The following is a 17,082-nucleotide window of genomic DNA, read 5'->3' as shown; positions in this document are numbered from 1 at the left end:
TGTTAAAATTTAATGGCTTTTAACCTTCACAACTTGCTCAAAATGACGCCAACATTGTTCTAAACATTTTAATGGATTTGTATATATGCACATACTGATGACTACATTTCACATTAGCTACATTAACTGCATTTGACTTTTTATTTCCACATATTTCCTAGGACATGCACAATATCATAATACTATGTCTCACACCAGTCAGATTACATCCCAGGAAATGACTTACCTATAGCAGATCCAGTATAACCACCCGACATGGAAATGCTACTACCACCGTATTTTAACAGCACCTTGTATTAAAGTTGGAAACAGCTTTAAAAAAATCTCATGTGACCACATTTTTAAAAAAATCCCTTTACAGTTAGCTCTGGGAGTGAAAAGAGTTAATGAATGCATATTTTGTGAATTTGTTAAGCTGTACATGTCACATTTCACGCTGGGAAGATAATGTTGTTGTTGGTGTTGTCAGGTTTAATGCCATTTTTCAGCACAATATAGGCTATACATGGCAGGCAGTATAAATGATGGAGGAAGAACCCAGGAAAGAACTACCAACCCACGAGAAGCTGCTGGCAAGCTTGTTTTCTTACATACCCACATTGGCTGAGCCTACGACTCAGACAGAAATGAGATGGCAGTGATCTGTAATGGTGAACACTTTAGACCACTCAGCCAGCCAAGATAGTGGACATCATACTTTTACAGTGAAGTTTTCATTTACATGTACATCTATGCACATACAACAAGTTGTAATTCCAAATTCAGGAATATTTCTCAGGCAAAAAATGATTAGGAAATGTTTTGCTATGTATGTGTGGTTGTACAGATTATGAATTAACAACTGTACAATGCTTCAGAATCTTGGTGAGTGAATTATGTTGCAGTACCTCAATAATAACTGAATTCAATCTGTCCGATACCTGTTAAATGCAAGTACCAGATCCCCAGTAACCCAACATGCCGCCCTCATCAATTTACCTTGGAAACTTAAATCCAACAGATTTCCACATTTGGTCTTTTATTCAAGTTATTACATAGTTCTGGAAATGCCAATCTTCTTTAAATCCGAATCCTTTTCCATTTTTAAATGTAGTGACCAATGTAGATGGCAGCTTCATATGTCTCATAAGTACACAGGCTAGCTAATTACTTGGACAGAACTTCAGAACAGAATGATTTTATTTGTAGAGGTTGAAGTTTTCTGTTAGTCTAGCAAGCTACCATTTTGCTTTTCACAAAAAAAAAAGCCAAAGTTATTACATATATCTTAATTGTACAAGAATCTTTTCTTAGTGATAATTCAAATCATTTATTTCTGCTGGACCCCTCTTCACCCATGAAACTGAATGGTCAATTGCTAAACATGGTGAATGCAGGAAAGATATAGTTCCCCCGATTGATATTACACTGTAGAATACACAAAAGCCCCAAAAACAATGTCACACATGTTTAAAATAAATCCCAGACTCCAGGAAAAGGCATGTAAAATAATTCTTAATCAGCAAATTTTCCTGGAAAGGGAATTTACTGGTGCCCAAATCTAAGATCATTAAAAGGGTACATTTTCAAAGTACCCAAGCCTAAAAATGAGCTATTTAAAACTACCTTTCAATTTTCATGCGAGTTTATTTGGATTAACATTCCACATGATATTAAATCAGCCCCAAGCATCTCTTCCTTCCACAATGGTGTATTAGGTGCATCAGATCATTCAAGATTCTGTACTTATTAAAGTACATCTTATACCACCCACCTCTATTGTTTCATTTGCATTTCTACAATGCCATTTGTGGTTGTTTTATATACTGTGTATTTGTGTGTGTGAACATTATTATTAGCTTGTATCTTATATGTATATATTAGAGGGCCTCAAGCTATATTAGTTTCTCATTTGCAACTAATTCAGTTACCCTCTGAAAAAAGTAATTATTATTATTATTATTATTAAGCCATGTCATGAGCGATTAGTGAATGTCAAAAGAAATTAAATGTACCGGGGAACATTTCTGGACAAGCAGAACAAATTAAGTGTCCATAAATGGAAATGGGGAAATATGGATCCCCGAGTTCACATCTCTGAACATAATACAGAGGTATATTAACAGAGAAACAACACAGGAAAGATGCTATAAAATATTTAATCTTCAGACATTTGATTTAGTATTAAATGTATGATAGACAGCTGCACAGATGTATGCAGAACACAGGTCTGTTATAACGTCAAACTGAGATTGGAAATGGTTTCCATATAAAAGACTCAATACATTTAATTATTTCTTTCCTTCCCTCAATGGAATTTCCAAAACTAAAAAGTGTTTGTCACTGCTGGAACTTTATCAAGACAAAACGCAAATATACACCGAATTTACACAATGAAATGCCTCACAGGACATAAAATGTGAAATGTGGATCCTGTGAAGCTGCTGACCTAAAGAGTATGTGAAGAGTGATATGGTTTCTTACCATCCTTTCTAAGAAAAAGCAGATTAGCAGGCAGGAATATTTAAAAACATAATAACAGAATAATTTCCAACTTTAGAAACTATAGCTGCTAGAAACCTTGTAAAGAGAAAGAAAACAAAAATAAGAGTCAATGGACATGATTGATGTTCTACTGGCCAACAATTTTTTTTTCAGGGATTCAACACACCACCATTTCTTCCTGTTATGTGTGGAGTGTTGAAACCATACTCGATATTCTTCAGCAATAAAAATATTTTCAAATTAGTTGCTGTGGTGGACATATTGGCTATCAGGTTGGCACCATTTTCATTTTGGACCAACAAGACATGTCTCTTGGTGGACAACCAATGTTGATTGGATTGTCTGTTCTAGCACCATTTCCATTTAGTATCAACTAGACATCATAATGTCTTTTTAGTGAAAGCACAGTATCATTATGACCAGCCATGTTGGAAGTCAAATCAAGAACATTTTCCTTGTGACCAGACATCTGGATGAAGGAGCATGTAAGATTTTCAGAATGGTCACTGTGGCAGCCATGTTGGAAGTCAAATCAGAAACATTTTCCTTACAAACAACTTGACATCATAAAAAGTCTTAGTGAAAAGCCAATGTTGATATAACTGTTCATTCAGCAATTGTGATGACAAGGTTTGCAAGAATGCCACTGTAGTGGGCATTTTGGATGACTGAGCTCAACCAGACACTATAAGAAATTGCTTTGTAGAAACCCCCATCCAGTCAAAGCAATAATGATTAGATTTTTAAGATGACTGCTGTGGTGGCCAAAATGATCCTCAGAGAGGCATCATTTTCATTTGTGCTCAATTACAGATCTTAAAAAGTATTTCAAGTATTTTTAAAAAAACACGGTGATATGACCATCCATTTAACAGGAATAGCGATAAAGTTTTCAAGATGGCCACTGTACTGGTTATATTTAACTGGCATCAGAGTGCACTATTTTCATTTAGAGACCTATGTCAATACAACTTTCCATTTAGGAGTAGCAGTAACACAACATTTCCAAGATAGTTGATGTGGTGTTCTTGTTGGACCTCAAGACTGCCACAGTTTTCTTAAGAACCAACTAGACAATGGGATGAATGTGTGTATTAAGTTTCATGACAATCTTCAAGCAGTTTAGTAGTAATTGTGATTACAAACTTGTGCTAATTGGTTGGACAGACAAAAGAATATCACATAAGCTCTTCTGATCTATGGCCTGATTCAAGAAAAGAAATCAAGCAATTTAGTATGTCAAACACTATAATTCTGCTGCGACAAGCAACATAAAGGGATGTTTTGGAATTTTCATATGAGAGGGCAAGTCTTTGGTGTATTTCATCTTATGTAATACAATTTACAATTCTGCAAGAACTACAATAATCCTGCATATATATATTGCACCATATTGTTTGATCCAGAACACTCTGTAATACCTATTCCAGAGAGTCTGAAAATGTACAATTTTAGCAATGATAAAGTCAAAGGTTAAGCAGTGCTCTTTTCCTTCCCTAAGTATTAACCGATTAGCACTCAAATATAAGACTTATTTACATATCATGTTAAAACTTGATTTGATGAAAACAGAACACAAAAACCAAAATAAAAATAATAATAATAAAAAACATGAAAAACTTAGACAATGAAAAGAGCCACTGCACACTTCTATGGCTTGGGATATTTATAGTATACATGCATATCATGTTACTGACATTATATCACAGACGCTAGTCCTTATAAGGATTGCACTATTTGGTCACTGAATGTGCCGTATAATATATACCCGTGACTAATGAACATTCATTCGTCCTTCCATATGTCCATCTTTTGCAACCCTATGAATGCTGGACAACATTTAAATAACAACTCAATAGCAAAGATTTTCACTCGCACACTGGCCAGAACACACACGCTCGTAAAATCTCAGCAGAAAATAAAGTCTGCATGGAACCAATATATAGGGAACACACTACAATGAATCATAATGCATGATGTATTTTGATTCTATATCTGATGAACAACTCATAATTCAATAATTCCAATATACATTCAAGACAAAAAATTCAATTATAATACCACTTTGTGACCATCAGTAATTTCCTGATGAATAATGTGTGACTGAAAATGAAATAATATATATTTTATGACTCGAGTTTATGATATATACTTGCTCGAGGGCTATAACATCATTCTGATGGCACTTCTGGGTGAATAAAATACTTAACACTCATGTCAGTTTTATAATGCTTTCAAAAAAACCTGAGATAAATTTATGACTTGGTCCAGTGTGTAGCAACATGAAGTTAAAAAAGCATACCAATTTTCTGTTACCCTCAAAGTTTACTGAATAAACTGGATTCTTTGTAATTATTTTCAGCATAATAAAACATACAGTGGCTTGACACCCATTTCAAGCAGGATAATATTCCATACAAGCAGAATAAAAAAAATCTATGAGAAGAACTGAGACTACATACTGACCACGTGAACATGAAAACCTTGCTAAGAACATGTTATTTAAAAGGATAAACCACTGAAAATAAGTAAAACCACACCAAAGTCATGAGCTTAGCTAACAGATGTCTGCTGAACTGCATACAACTGTACTTGAAATAAAACTGCCATCATGAACTATTCATAGTCTATTCCAAAGCCAAACTGGTTAATGTGAATGCTTTCTGTGCTTAACGACTTCACTACTACTATTTTTTAATGGAACTCTGTTTCCAAAGTTCATTTTCAAAACAAATTATCAAGGTTTGGCAATCTCATCTGGTGGTGGTGATGGTGGGGCAAGATTATCATATGCAGATAAGGGATCGATGGACGGTGAGACAAAATGACAAAAAGATTCCAGATACTGAAACCAAAGAACTACGAATTGCAAAAGACACCACTAGTCTAATATGTGTATACAAATTTCAAAGATGTATCATGGCACATTTTGGGAGTTATTCTCTGGCATAAAAAAATATAATGGATAGAACTAATTTCTATATCCCCACCAATGGCTTACAATGTGATAATAAAAGTCCCCACTTGCTTAATTAAACAAGACAGAACAATGAAATGTAAATCACCTCAAAATGTCCCAATGGGCCCGACTTTACTGTGAATTTTAGATACAAATTGGCTTAGAAGACATGATCCAAAGAATACTGTGCTTTGCCATCAACTATGTCAAGATTCACCTCTCCCTTTATAGAACTTCTAAAACTTTAGTATCAATTTTATCATGGATAATGCCACCGCCACTGTCATGAAAGTAACATCAACAATGCCATCACCACTGTCATCAAATGAACACTGACAATGTCACCACCACTGTCCAAGTTCTATCTTTGTCTACCTTTGTATCAAAGGCAAGACAAAACTTATGCCAACCCAAGAATAACAAAAAAAAGCTTATTATAACACTTCCAAATTGACTTTAGAAAAGAAGCAACAATCAGGCACAAGAAAAATTCTTAAGAGAATAGAAATATATATATACTGAAAAAATCCCCAAAAATTACTGTATGTTGATACTGAAAAGTTCCAACAATGCTAATGCTACTTTACTTTTGAGAACATTCTGAATTAAAGACTTAAAACAGGGACACTCACTAGTACTTTTATATAGTAAAGCCGTAATCTGTTAGATGACATGTTTGTCCAAAAGATGCCATCTAAATAAAATATATAAAAAATCAATATCTTTCTCAATAGGTACAATTTGCACGCATAATGAAAAGTTCAAATTTAAATGCTAATTTTCCACATTCTGGGAATTCTTTTGCTTATCATACTTATGATGTTTCAGACCAAAAGTAATAGTGGCAACAGATGATCATGTAAATATATTTTTATAATTCTAGATATCTAAATAAATGTAGTCAACCAACCAAACCTGCCAACCCTAATGACGAAGCAAGGCAATCCACATTTTTTCCACAACTAAACCAATTTTAAGTAATGTGTAGCACATTATATACTGATATTGTCAACTTCGAAGACATGCATTTCAACAGTAGTGTGATCCAAGCTAGATGCAGCGAAGGCAAACATTAAATTCCACCTAAAAAGCTTCCAAAGTACACTTAACATTTAAACCTTAATTAAAACCAGTACAGTTTCAGAAACTAGAGTTCCAATATCCATGAAGCTTCTTGCTTCTTCCAACCTGACACCAAGAGACATACTCATGCCACATTTCCAATAAATCAAACTGTTGCCTTCACTGCATTTTATTACCCAATATTCTTTTCTATATTCATATGCCATTTAAAACTTTTTAAAAGGCTCATTTTATTTTTCATCTTCAAAGAGATTTCATTTACTGGATGTTATCCTAGATGAGGTGATAAGCAACAGCTTGATAATGCATGCATTCTGCATGAAACAATATTGGCTGTTTCAAGCATCTGAAGTACTCGTGCAAAGTTCAACTGGTTCCCTGGTGAACTCCGCTGAATCTAATATTAAACCCAGATTCAGATCAAACACAAACAAGAAAGTATCCAGAATTGACATTAATGATTGTATTTTCTTAATTTTAACAACTACTCCACAAATTTGTAATTTAATGGTCAGTTCAAAAAGACTCAAAAAAGGTCAAATCATAAGCATTGGCAGGTCTTGAACACTTTAAGTTATGGATACAGATCTAAGTTGTTGAAAGCTACTTGCGAGAAACACATGTACAGGTGTAACCCCTTCTTTTTATATAAATTTTTTTTGGGAAAACAGAAAAGCCAATAATTTCTTTTAAAAAAATCAGTGTTCTCACCTATGATTTGCATATAATAAACAAAATATAGACCAAGCTTGCATACCATTACTATAGGTTCTTTACATCTGACATACCCAAGCTTCTAAGAAAGCAATTATGTGCAAATTCTTATGGCAAGAATATTAAATGTCTGGGTTTTTTTAAAACTCCAAGTGTTGTCACACAAGAAGGCAATAATCCTATAATGCCTAATCATGTCAAATCCTTTGATTTAGTTGTTTCAACTGGAAAGATTTTTAAAAAAGTAAAACCAATGTTTAGGACCAATTTGTATCCACTTTAATTATAAAATGATGCACACCAAATGCAACTACTGTACATACTTGCTCAAGTCAAATTCAACTGCAACTGCATCAACCCAAATCTGCCACATCATGTGCCAGAAGACATGGGTCTATACAGTATGTTAGGACTAAACAGTAAAATATCTAACACGTGTCTGATTGGCCAGCACATTATACAACAAAAGATTAGGGTATAAATTGTTTGCATTTAGAACGGACTTACCAGCATGGACTTATGGTCTACAATATATTTATTAACGAAAATATACTATAAACCATTTTTCCATCACTATGTACAAAGTTGTGGTTGCTTTCAATCATTGTCAAACTAATTTAATCCCTCTATCTCCTGTTCAAGTATTACCAATTGACCCCTCAGAATAATGAAGAATTATCTGCATCATGTGCAAAACTATGTCTTTAAAATCAAGTTTTCTTTTAGAAAGAATTTCTCATAAACACAACATGAATCTTGAAGCCATGAAAGTGTACTGTGATAGAGATAAAGTCACACTGTCATCATGAAACATTTTTTAAAACACTTAGGATGACCATGGTCTATAAGTCAAGCCAGTGCCCAAGCTATATTCAAAATCAGAAGTGGGCATAATAAAATCGTACCAAAATAAAAGCAAAAGACTTTTAACAATAAGCAGCAATATATGATATAAACACGATACAAACCAATATTTAAGACCTTGCCATGTCTTGCTTGACAACAATTTTCAAAGCTTTTAAGTTTTTAAAATGTATATTAAGTTATGAAGTGAAAACTATCCTGGCAGCAACTTAATTGAATAGGCTCTTATCCAACCACCCAAGTAAAGTGATCCCTCAATATAAGACTTGTGATAAAATACTGGCATGGATGAAAATCATATGATGCAGGTTGCAATTAATTTTTTCTACATTATATAACCCAGCAAACAGCATACTTCTAAAGCTTTCCTGCACAGGATTAAAATCTGGGATCCTGGACTGTGTAATGCACCATGGTACAAAGTGACCTTGCCCATCTCATGTTACACTCTTACTGCTTCCCTTAAATGTAAATGTCATGGATCCCAGTACCATGTGTGATATACCCCAGTATAAGGTGACCATGTCTATATCAAGGTACACTTCCCTGCAGTGTTATAGTGAGGAACGCTCGACTTCAGTCCAATTGAGATTAGGTGCAAACAGATTCATGTCTAGCTGGAAATGGATCTGTTAGCTGTACAACTGAATACGTTAAAGATGTTTTGTACATGTAACTCTTGATCAACAGATGCCCCACCCCTACCCAACCAATATAGTCAATTGGTATTAACATTTATCAGCAGTTTAATTTATGGCATACTCTCAACATATGATCACCTTATTTCTAAGCATCACATTTTTTTGCATTACAAAACCTGACCATGTGTAACAACGTTAAAATCACAAAATTAGAAGTGTGACAACTTTATGCCATTACAAGACAAACCTGATGAAAATGAGTTAATTGTCAGAGGAAATATTGTGTACAGTTTGGTGAAAAACAGATAATTTTCATGCTTTTAAATAAAAGATCCTCCTGGCATTTTTTTTCATTAAGAAAATGAAGTACAATGGTATACAATGTCACAAAAATAGGATGACCAACGATTTTCTGAGTATTCACATATCAAAATGGAGAAATGACAATGTCAGAGATCAAAATTGTTTTTTTAAAAACCTGCCACATACAACTTGATTACTGTATGTAGAAAAGGTGGCACATATTGCATTCGGTAATATTTTTACATCAATAAAAATACTTTTACAATGGGACATGATTTGACATTTCTGCAAAAAATATTAATGCCTATTAATAAATAGATTTTAAAATACCTTGATTATAGTAGACACTGTACATTGAAGCTTTAAATCAACAAAACATGGTTCTTAATTTCTCTACATACAGGAACTCTTATATACAAATGAATTAACTTCGACTTCAATATCTACATAACATCTACTGGACAAAACGAAAATATAAAATATTGACCGTAACTTAAAATGATTACCTAAAAAAATCAAAAACTAACAAAATAGAAAGCACATGTCTTTATATTTAGCAGTCAGGTATTACCTGGGTAAATAAAATTTCAGATAATCATGCAATTCTCATATTTATGATGCTTAAAAGAAGAAATAAATTACTAAAGTGGACAAACAACACCGAGATTCAAAAACAGCAAGTTTTTTAAAAAGCTATATGGTTGTGCCTTTTCCACATTTTTCCATTTACAAATTTAATTGAATGTAGCTGAACAAAATATCTCATTTGTTTTAAAAATAAACATATTAGAGCACAAGCATGGTATAAGAAAAACTGGAGATCAAGTCTACACATTGCTTTTCTCCAAGATAAAATCTCTCAAAAGAATGCAACAACATCCTTCAGTAACAATGTGTATTCCATGTGCAGTGTTATCAGGCACTGTTTATTAAGGATTAGATTGAAATGAAATAGATGAATGCTTCCTCCAAGATACCATTACAGATCAAACTAGACAACTTTTTAAGTTGATTAAAACTCGGGTTTAAAAAAAAAAAACATATGCCAATTATATCCAAGTTTGTCTTCAGATAAATTACTTCTTTCACTCACTTTATCAAATATCCATCGAATCTACGCTTCTGTTGATCAACCCTTCCAGGTTATATTAAAACCAACATTGGATCTTAAGTGTTCGATAATTTAGTTTATGATAACTTTGATAAAATTAGTAAATTTTCCATGCCAAACCTCAGAATATTTCACAGATGTTGACTCGGTAAACAAATTAAGATAATCTACCCTCACTATCTGATTTATATATTCCAAATTTTGGTCAGCAAAGTCCTACGTCTACTCCATGACTTTAATGAGAACCGACTTTCATATGATCAGCTCTATGCTGTTTGCCACGAACCCAATGAAATTTATCCTTACCCTGCACATTTGGATTGGTCGCTAAATTTATCTGATTATCGCTGCCATAGTTTTGATTAAAACTGTATGCCTTGTTACCATTGTAACCACCATAGTTACCATGGAAACTGCCTTTGTTGTGATTTTTATGTCTGTTATTATGGAAAGGATGTGGATTAAACCCTGTATAATGCTGACTATTTTGAATGAAATTTTGTTGATACTTGTTTATTTGGTCATCATAATGATTTCCTGGAGTTGGAAATGGAGGGAGATGAAAGGGAAGGTTCTTGTGATACTGTGGGCGTGGCATGTTAATGTTGATTCGTGTGGTGACAATGTTGATATGTTTATTGTTGCGCTTTTGCTGCTCCTCCACTAGTTCTCCAATGTCTACTTTGTGTGCTTGATTCTCAAGGTTACCATCTTTTAAAGATGTCAACATGCAGAACGAGCCATGGGTTTCACCAAACCTGCAAAGAAGAATTAAATTCATTTTTTTAAATCAAGAAGTGTTATCACAAATACTCCAGAGTAAATAATATTTATTTTTGTCTTCTTTGAATGGCCACTCAGTTGCAAGGTTTTTGATAACTCCATAAAGATTAGCCTGACCTTCAAACAGACTAATCTTATTTATGCCATATTGAAAGTACACCTAACATTATTACCTTATACAGTGTGCTGACATTCAGTAGGTTACAATATCTGCAATCATTGGTCTTTTGTTTTGTTTGGCACAGCCTTTGTACATACTGTAATTGTTGACATGATAGGCTCAACAGTTTCTTTATACTCTAAAAACTAGTAATCTCTTAAAGTATGTCCGGGTGGGAGATGACACTGAAGAAATTGCTACAAATTACAGAAACAGTGATGTCCCTTTTCTTTCAGTTAGGTTATCATGCACCACTTAGCAGTGAGTGTGTCAAAGAATAACATAACAGACTTTGAAGCAGTCTAGAGCAATATGGAGTCTGTGGTGAAAATGAAATGCCACTGATGCTTATGAACAATCCATTTACTGGCAAGGAAACTGAACGTTAACTCACATGGTATTTGCAAATAAAATCAATTCTAGTCTGTCCTCAACAACCATGACAATAATTCCAAACAAAATTCCATAAGCAGCATCTTATGATGAAGACAATAACGCCAGAACTGTATGAAGTCCCATCTTGCAAAGTATGCTCATATACTTTGCCTGATCAGATTATAAGTTTGTTTAAATTCATCTTTTTCTTAATTTCATTCGTACATTTTTTGTGGTAAGTGCCCTCTCAGACACTAGTGGAAACACATACCACAAATAGAATAGTTCTCATTCTTGCAATGAAATTCAATATACATCCCATTAATGTATAAATAAATGGTTTAAGATATCGTTCATGGCAAGTATATTCAGTATCTTTAGATGGGTGGTAAGAATGAAAGACTGATGATACACAATGATATAAACTTTGACAGACTAACACTTAATACTTACAAAAATACATTCTCAACAAAGCACACTTCACAATACTACCTGTGCTTTTACTAATAAGCAACAATGATACTAAAATGGATTAAAACCATTAAAATAGCATGTTCTAATATGTAACTCATTAAATAAACATATATTAAGAAGAGAAGGTAACAAACAGGGTACAGATAGCCCTTGATTTGTTAGCAGTATTCATGTTTATTGTGGAATTTTTCCTTGTCATATATTGTTACACTGGCCCCAGTCACAGGTATTTTCAAGACAGCTTTATTTACACATTACCACATCACTGTAAACACACCAATAGATATCACTTGTAATTACTTGTCAAAAAAACAATATGTGTAACATGCATTCCGAAAGGAATTCCAACCACCTCAACTTTAGGCATGACATTTAAGGTGGTAGGAGTTCCTTTCAAAATGCATGTTACAGATATTTGTTTTCGACTAGTAATTACAACACATAATTTGGGTATTAAAGATTGACGTTTGTCAAACCTCCTTCCTACAAATTTACACCCAGCTACAATAAAAATACTGCATAAAAATATTACCATAACTAGATTTCAGCCAAACAACTGTATAGACATTACCTGCATTAAATATAGATTACAAAAACTTGCATTGTGCGAATGTTTATGGGAATCAGATGACACATTAAATATTCATTCTGAATGCAAGCCGGTAGCATTTTTCTGGTGAAAAGAAATTACATACTTATATAAATATCTGTTGGCATCTCCCCTTCCTCGTGACAACTCTCGGGTCTAATTAATATTTATTATAAGTAGATCTCAATTTCAGTTATAGTAAAATTCAGAAGGATCATGTATGCATTCAACGGACTATTTCAGTAATGGGTGACAATATTTAGGATTTGACTGCACATACCTTTAACAGGGAAGTATTCACTTCATTTGAATTCACATACATCCATATTCCTTTGGTATGTCATTATTTAGATGCCCAGAGAGGTGCATAAGGCAAAATCAATGTCAAAGTACATAGACATTTTTGAATGAAATGAACCTAAAGGGTTGACCCAGTAAAATCCGGATTGAGTGTCGTGCACTGTGATCATCACGAGTCTCTCCAACCACAAACCTTTCATATCCGGATTGCAATTCCTCATGGTTGAGTACACATTCCCCTCTAGAATTTATTTTGTACCGTTGAGTCTTCATTTTGTCTAAACCAACAGGTTGTTCTTGTTAAATTTCTTTTACTGACATGACCATTAGCAGAGAACAGCTATATTAAGCTATGATTCATGCTGTAGCATCAACTTTGTAATAGTCAGGTTATCTGGCCACCTGCTATTAAAGGGCTTGTGTTTTGAGGAGCGTAATTGCTCTTGCATGCTGTCATGCTCATTAAATAGCTTCCCGTTGAGTCGTCTCCCCATCTTATTGTTCAAAACAAGGATTTCCAGATGTTTTCTGATCAAACTTCTCAATTTTTGTCCCAGATTTCAAGGCAGACGCCTTTCACAGATACTGATATGCTTACATGTTCCACCATTTTGATATATGTCATGTGCTGTAAACAATGTTGTAAATATTTGAGTGAATAACTCAACACAACGTGCATTGTACAAAACTAGTTTTTTCTTACTAACATTTGTATCCAGGTGGCAAGGATAATTCTTATATTGATCAACTCTGTTAAATCCTGCAGAATACTCACTTTTTTAGCATTATCATTGTCAGAACAGAGCACATGTATTCAGTGACTGATGACCTCTGATTTTAACTGTCAATGCATGCGTGGAAAGCAGCATCAGCCAAATGAAACACCAACAAATACACAGGTATTTTGTTCTGACAGGGATTAATATTAAGAAAGTAAGTGCTCTAAAAGACTGAACAGGATGGATCAATAAAAGAATGATCATACTTATGTCTGGATACAAAGGATAGTCTAGATAAATTTACTAGAAGCAAACGGCCAGATCCAACTGAATTACAAAGCTGACGTTCCAGCATGAACTACTACTTTATAGTTATTCTCTGCAACCAATTATGTCCGAAAAAAAAGGCAAAGATTAATTTGTTGGTCTACATTTTCTTCTACTATCCTACTTTGGAAATAAATGCAGCAGTGCTTTTGCTGGAGCTTTTACCACTCTGTTCTATATTCTTTTAGCAGTAATCAATATGGTTTTATCTGGTATTTAAATTCACAATTTCTGCACAAAATAAAGTGGCTATTAGATCCAAAAACCCATTTCAAACAAAACTTCTTATTTAGTACAAATTTCCCATGTACTTTGGCATTGAACATCGACTGACATTTTGAGCACACAACCCCACAGATTAAATAGAAAGAAATATTTTTTAAAAACCCACCACTGTCCAGAATGTTGATATGCATGCAATGAAATATTCACCTGCAACACACTTCCTGAGGATCTACCCAAACTGTTAATTCCGTGGGTAAACCGAGATCACTGTATTTCAGACCACATAAAGTAGCAGCTTTTTTTAGCACTGGATCTATAGGCTCTGCTGGGTTGACACGGATGCAGCGATAACCCTGTCCTTTGTGAGGATTTTCTGCATACCAATGATTCTTGAATTTTTCTACAAGCAGTTCTGACAAGTGGTCAGAAAATTCCTCTGCCTTTTCCTTGGGTATGCTATCGTTCTGACGGATCAAACGGGCCAAAAACACCACCGCTGCTGCTATTTCTTCCCTCATATTGTCCAACAACGTTAAATTGTAAAAAGAACATAAGAAAGAACCCACTGGCCTTGAGAAAAACGAGACTGGGGGATATCCCTGCCTCGCTTTCGATTGTAGAATTTGTTGTCGGATAAATAGAGAAAATTCTAAACACTTCTGGCACCTGAAGAAGAAAAAAAGAGAAAATACTATTTGAGTCACAAATATAGAAGGCTGTGATTTTGATTTTCTTTTAAATTCATCCAGTAGTTGTTTTTTTGTGACTATCAGAATTTCGCGCAACAAAGCAAGAAGACGAAACCAGGAATCGACGATAATGAACGCTGGATTCTTTACATCATCAGAAAAATATTACTCAATTTAAATAGCTATGAAATATGAAACGGGTATTTTGCTTTATGTTGATACACAAAAACATACCTGAATTGCTGAAACGTGTCTAATTTTGCACTGAGTGTGCGAGGATAGAGAGTTCCTTAAGACGAGCTGTATGGAGGCGCAAGCGAATGAAAATGGCGTCGAGCTTCAACCAATCAAATTCGGTTGTTTTCTCGCAGGTTGCTACGTATTTGTTGACATCATTTCGCGGGAAACAGTGTCAACTTTACTCACGCCGATTGTTTCGTATGTATTTATAAGTTATCTAAATCACTATTTTCTTCCTCTTATTGCTGCCCACTTTTATTAGAACATACAGTATGCATAATTCGAACCCTGCACATTGATTAAAACGAGACAGAAGTTCAAATATAAAGCCTAGTGATACTGGTATAAATGTTGTTCGCGTCTTATTTAATTAAATTGTAAAGTTGTTTTTCAAGAACAAAAGTTTACACGAAAACGAAGAATGTTATTTTCATTATGAAGAAATTGCTTGTTATACCTGGAAATATGTGTGGCAATTACTGTCAAAATCTTTGCCAAATGTCGTTGGTCAGGCCACGTACACACACACACACGCATATATATATATATATATATATATATATATATATATATATATATATATATATATATATATATATATATATATATATATATATATATATATATATATAATATGTTGGATATATACCTACCTACCTATCTACCTATCTATCTATCTATCTATCTATCCTTTGATGCAGTCACGCCTGACTATTAAGCACCAGGTGGTGCGTGGTCAAGAAAAAAGGAAGGAAGGTAACGATAGGATAGACAGAAGAGTAATGCTAGACGAGGCAGAAGTAAGTAAAGGAGTGTTAGTCTACGTTTTCGTCCCTTGGTACTCAGACCAATCCAGCTACATTGGCGGCAATCAGATAGATGAACCTAAACCGGCATAGCTCTGAAAATCAATAGGTCTTACATGTAGCTGATTAGTTAATTAGAATGTGCTTTAGAAAAGGTCCTGCTTGTGAGGTACCAACTCAGGAGCTTCTGCAATTATAGATGTTAATTTGTTCGAAGTCCCCATTGTACGTGTAAGAAGCTGAACTTGAAACAAATTGTTCATGCTGACTTCAGTGGGAATTTTTTTTGTGGGTTGCACTACTTTAGCTATACGCTATGGTCAAGTATTTGTGCGCGGGTATGTCCACTAGATTGGCCACTATCTTGTACGACATGACCGCGAGTTCAAAGGTTTTCATCGGCACATACTCAGATCAGCCGCAGGTCTCAGATATCAGCATATCAAACTGTCCTTACTTGATTGTTCAATACACTGCTAACTATACCCCTTAGCAAAATAAATTTGAAAAAGGTACTATGTCCAATTTACGAATTGTTACTTTGTCGGATAATCACTTAGGTGTCACTAGGTCTTGTTTAGTGCAAAAATCAAACGAAGAGAAGGTGATTAACCTGGTTACAGCCCAACCGCAAGAAGGCAATAGCGCACAGAGTTAAGCTGATCAGTGGGGTTAGACAAAGGAATGTTAATGCTTTAGTTAATTGGGTTTCAAAAATGTGTGTGTGTGTGTGTGTGTGTGTGTGTGTGTATGTGTCGATAATAATACGAATGAATGATCACAAAAACCACATTGCAACAAAACGCGAAGGTCGCTAACCACTAAAAGTCGAATGGACATTCAGTCTAGCCCCTCGATATGGTACCGATTGAATCAAACCTAGGGTGGAGAGACATAGAACGTTATGAAGGATACTAAAATTGAGAACTCATTGGAAGTTTGGCCTAAATGAATAAAAATCTGACGGTCCCGTTGCAGTCTTAACAAACTTACAGCCACTCATCAGTTTTTCACCCGACGCAAATTCTACACTAATATCTACCCAAGTAATTCCATTTTCATTATTATTATTATTATTATAGTGTTTGTCTGTTATCCCGATGCAATTATCTTAACATTTTTAGTTCAGAACCTCCTTGCATAATTCTACCAGGATAACATTTCTTTAGCAGGTCATGTCAACCGTTGTTGATCTCTCGCCACGTTGTGTTCTCGTCCTTTGTTCGTAACTTAGAA

The 17,082-nt window shown here is 34.4% G+C and overlaps 1 protein-coding gene across 1 annotated transcript; it reads right to left on the bottom strand.

The window, feature by feature from the left end:
- Positions 1–2,122: 2,122 nt before the first annotated feature.
- LOC149793760 (uncharacterized) lies at positions 2,123–15,125 on the bottom strand. Its single transcript, XM_089967745.1, has 3 exons — positions 15,035–15,125; positions 14,319–14,777; positions 2,123–10,917 (listed from the first exon to the last, which is right to left on the bottom strand). Exons 2-3 carry the CDS (start codon positions 14,627–14,629, stop codon positions 10,395–10,397), a joined length of 834 nt encoding a protein of 277 aa, XP_089823871.1. The 5' UTR covers positions 14,630–14,777; positions 15,035–15,125; the 3' UTR covers positions 2,123–10,394.
- Between the last annotated feature and the right edge of the window lie 1,957 nt (positions 15,126–17,082).

This window comes from Sinohyriopsis cumingii, chromosome 8 (genome assembly GCF_028554795.1).
Source record: "Sinohyriopsis cumingii isolate HCF-2022 chromosome 8, ASM2855479v2, whole genome shotgun sequence".
Taxonomy (NCBI): Eukaryota; Metazoa; Mollusca; class Bivalvia; order Unionida; family Unionidae; genus Sinohyriopsis; species Sinohyriopsis cumingii.
The sequence above is the reverse complement of the archived record's forward strand: the minus strand, read 5'-3'. Positions and strand labels throughout refer to the sequence as shown.

Coding starts and splice junctions, on each gene's coding strand:
- LOC149793760 (XM_089967745.1), bottom strand. CDS start 14,629: ATGAGGGAAGAAATAGCAGCAGCGGTGGTGTTTTTGGCCCGTTTGATC. Junction 10,918..14,318: donor CCTCAGGAAGTGTGTTGCAG/GTGAATATTTCA, acceptor TCTTCTTTGCAG/GTTTGGTGAAACCCATGGCT.